The 3,231-nt window shown below is 35.5% G+C and overlaps 1 protein-coding gene across 1 annotated transcript; it reads right to left on the minus strand.

The window, feature by feature from the left end:
- Window positions 1-1,934: 1,934 nt before the first annotated feature.
- Window positions 1,935-2,630, minus strand: LOC138856910 (uncharacterized protein PF3D7_1120000-like). Its single transcript, XM_070107960.1, has one exon. The coding sequence runs from the start codon at window positions 2,628-2,630 to the stop codon at window positions 1,935-1,937; it is 696 nt and encodes a 231-aa protein (XP_069964061.1).
- Window positions 2,631-3,231: the final 601 nt, after the last annotated feature.

Genomic DNA, 3,231 nt, shown 5'->3' on the forward strand with positions numbered 1-3,231 from the left:
GAATTCCTCCGATCGCCTACCATCTACTCTTATTTTGCATTTGGTTTCTTTGTACAGCTCTTTGACTCTTTGGATTAGACCATGCCTTACTCCACTTTTCTCCATTGCGCTCCAGAGCACTTTCCTGTCAACACAGTCAAAAGCAGCTTTTAAGTCTACGAAAAAAGCAAAGAGTTTCCCCTTTTCCTTAGCAAGTTCTTTCTCAACTGCGTGTCTTAATATGTAGATGTTGTCGATGGTTCCTCTGCCCTTTCGAAAACCAGCTTGAGTGTCTGGAAGGATTCTTTTCCCGTCGCTGTCGTTTAATAATCTATCATTCAGAATCATTGCGTAGATCTTATACGCCGTGTTCAAAAGTGCAATGCCTCTGTAGTTTTCCACGGTTTCTTTATCGCCTTTTTTGTGCAGTGGCGCAACTAGCCCAATTTTCCAGTCTTCAGGTATTCCTTCTCCATGCCATATCCTTTTCATTAGGTTGCATATCTCTTGTTGGGTATTACCTTGTGCAAAGATCCATGCTTCATTTGGGATACCATCTTCACCAGTAGCTTTTTTCCTCTTTAGTTTTCTTATTTGCTTTGTTATTTCCTCATCTGTTAAATCTTCTTCCTTTTCTTCATCTTTGTCTTCTTCTCTATTCCAGTCGCCTACCGTATTTGCTTGTTCTCCATTCAGCACGAGTATAAAATGTTTACACCATTTTTCCATGGGGATGTCTTTGCTAATTTCCGACCTAGACTTCCTATATTTATTGATGTACTGCCACACCTTCTTTTCAGTATTTGCGTTTTTTATTTCTGCAATCTCGTTTTCTTTCATTTTACTTTCTTTATCAAAGCATAGTTTTCGGAACTCTTTTCTTTCTTTCAAGTAATCTTCTTTTGTTGCTTGGCCGTGCCTCCATTTTATTAACTTAATTTTGACCTTTCTTTTCTTGCGCTTGCATTCTTTATCCCACCATTTTTTCGGCTGAATTTCACCTATCTTTCTTTTCCATGCTTTCTTACACATATTTTTGTTGATAACTTCTTTCAATTCTTCCCAGTTTCTATGGATGGAAGCATCTTCACTGAATACATTATTTGTAGTAGCAAGTTGGAATTTCATTTTACTGTCATCATCCCACACTATTTTTTCTCTAGATTCTGTTGATTCTTTTTTGCTTTTGTGGGTTAGTTTACTCTTCAATTTACACATTATGGGCATGTGGTCTGATTCAACTCTATCCAATACTCTAAATTCTTTTACCTGTACTAAGTCTTCAACACCTATTATTACGTAGTCAATCACAGACTGTCCTGATTCGGCAAGAAATGTGAAACTTCCGTCTTCATCACCATTTGTGTTTCCATTCAGCACACACCACCCTTCTTCTTCTATAATACTAATTAGTAGCTCACCTTCTGCGTTGCACTTGTTGTCTTTTGATTGTCTTTGTATATCCTCTTCATCGGGTCCTGCGTATAAGCTACCTTTGTGACCTGTTCTTGCATTGAGATCACCACCTACCATTATTTTCCCCTGTTCTGATTCCTCACATATGTTTTTTAGCAATTTTTGAATTTTACCTTGATTGTAGACTGTCCATATTACCCACTTATCATCCACTATTTTGACAACATTTTTCACCGCCCCTTCAAACTCAAAATTATTATCTTCAACTACAATGTCTTTTCTTACCCCAGTTATTATACCACCACTAGCTCTCCCTTTCTTTTTTTCTCTTTTCGCTGCTTTACACTTCCACTCGTACTCTTTTGGAAGTCTTTTAGCTAATTTTTCCCATCCCTTACTTTCTACCCATGTTTCAGTTAAACCGATTACATCATATTGTCTAAGAAAACTCCAAAAATCCGCATTTTTTTTACCTAAGCCTGCAACATTCCAAAACACCACTTTGAACTCATCGCCTCCTGTTTTATTGGCCCTGTCTATTAAAAATCCTTCTTTTCCATATTACTTTTTAATTGTTGCCATGAGAGCCATTTTCCGTCGACACACATTTTTCTATATCCTACTTTAACAGAATGATTGTTTTTTCTTATTTCTTTCGCTTCTTGAGCTATTCTCCTCTGCACTTCTCTTTCTTCACGCGTGAGATCGTTTTCTATGAAAATCTTCGTATTTACTAGCACTTTTTTATTCTTCATGATTTCCTCTTTGGTTTCCCATTTTTTCAGTTTCACAATCACCACCTTTTTATCTTTACCTTGTAGCCACATGTCCGCAGCATCTACCTTCACTCTAAACTTTTCTTCTATAAACCTTACAGTCGTTTGCTTCGGATCATCATCTGTGTCTATTAGACCTTTAATGACGATGTTGTTTTTCTTTTCAATCTTCAGCTGTTTTTGCTTTAGCTGCTCCATTTTCTCAATTTCGGCGATAATTCTTGCCTGCTGCTGTTGAATTTTCTCTTTTTCCTCTTTCAATTGATTGTTTTCGTCTTCCGATAGTTTTTCCGGTACACCTTCTGTCAATTTTTTAATTTTATCTTCCATCAGGTCAATGTGTTCCCACAAAAGGTTTTTTTCTGCCTCCCACTTTTTATCTTTGTCCTCAATGTTTTTCTTCAGCTCATCAATTTCTTTTTTAAACTCCGTTTTAATTTCTTCTTTATTTTTCGCCATGTTGTCATTTATTTTCTGTAGTTCTCCCATGATTACCCTGAGCGATTTTTCAATACCTGTGGCATCATTTTTGTTAGTTCCAGCCTGACTCGTACTTCTAGTGTTTATTGTGTACATGTCGATTTTTGTGTGTTAAGTTTCTTTCTTTTTCACTTTAAGTCTTAGATTTTACGCCTTGTTGGCTTTCTTGAATTATCAGGAAGAGCTCCACCAATTTCAGATTATGTAGACTGTAAAATTTTAATTTATAAGGACTCTTTTACTATTAAATTATGTTTAGTAATTAGGATAGATTTTTCACACAACCTTCCACTAACACTCTCTCTACCTAAGTCCTTCTTATTTCTCGCTCTTTGTTATTTGTCGAATAACTTAAAAAGTAATTATCAGATCAATTTGAAATTTTCAAGATAATAGTTTTATAAAAAGATAATAATGGGCCTGATCAAAGCTTTATTTGTTTTTTTTTTAAATTAACAAAAATTAACACAAAAAAACAAAATGGCGGCCAAATGAAATTTTTTTCAAGATTTTTTGGAAAAAAATAAACCAGAGCGGTTTTCGAGTTACAGTTTTCTCCAGTTCGAAGAACATAGTTTTG

Source organism: Bactrocera oleae, chromosome 2, assembly GCF_042242935.1.
Source record: "Bactrocera oleae isolate idBacOlea1 chromosome 2, idBacOlea1, whole genome shotgun sequence".
In the NCBI taxonomy this organism is placed as follows: domain Eukaryota; kingdom Metazoa; phylum Arthropoda; class Insecta; order Diptera; family Tephritidae; genus Bactrocera; species Bactrocera oleae.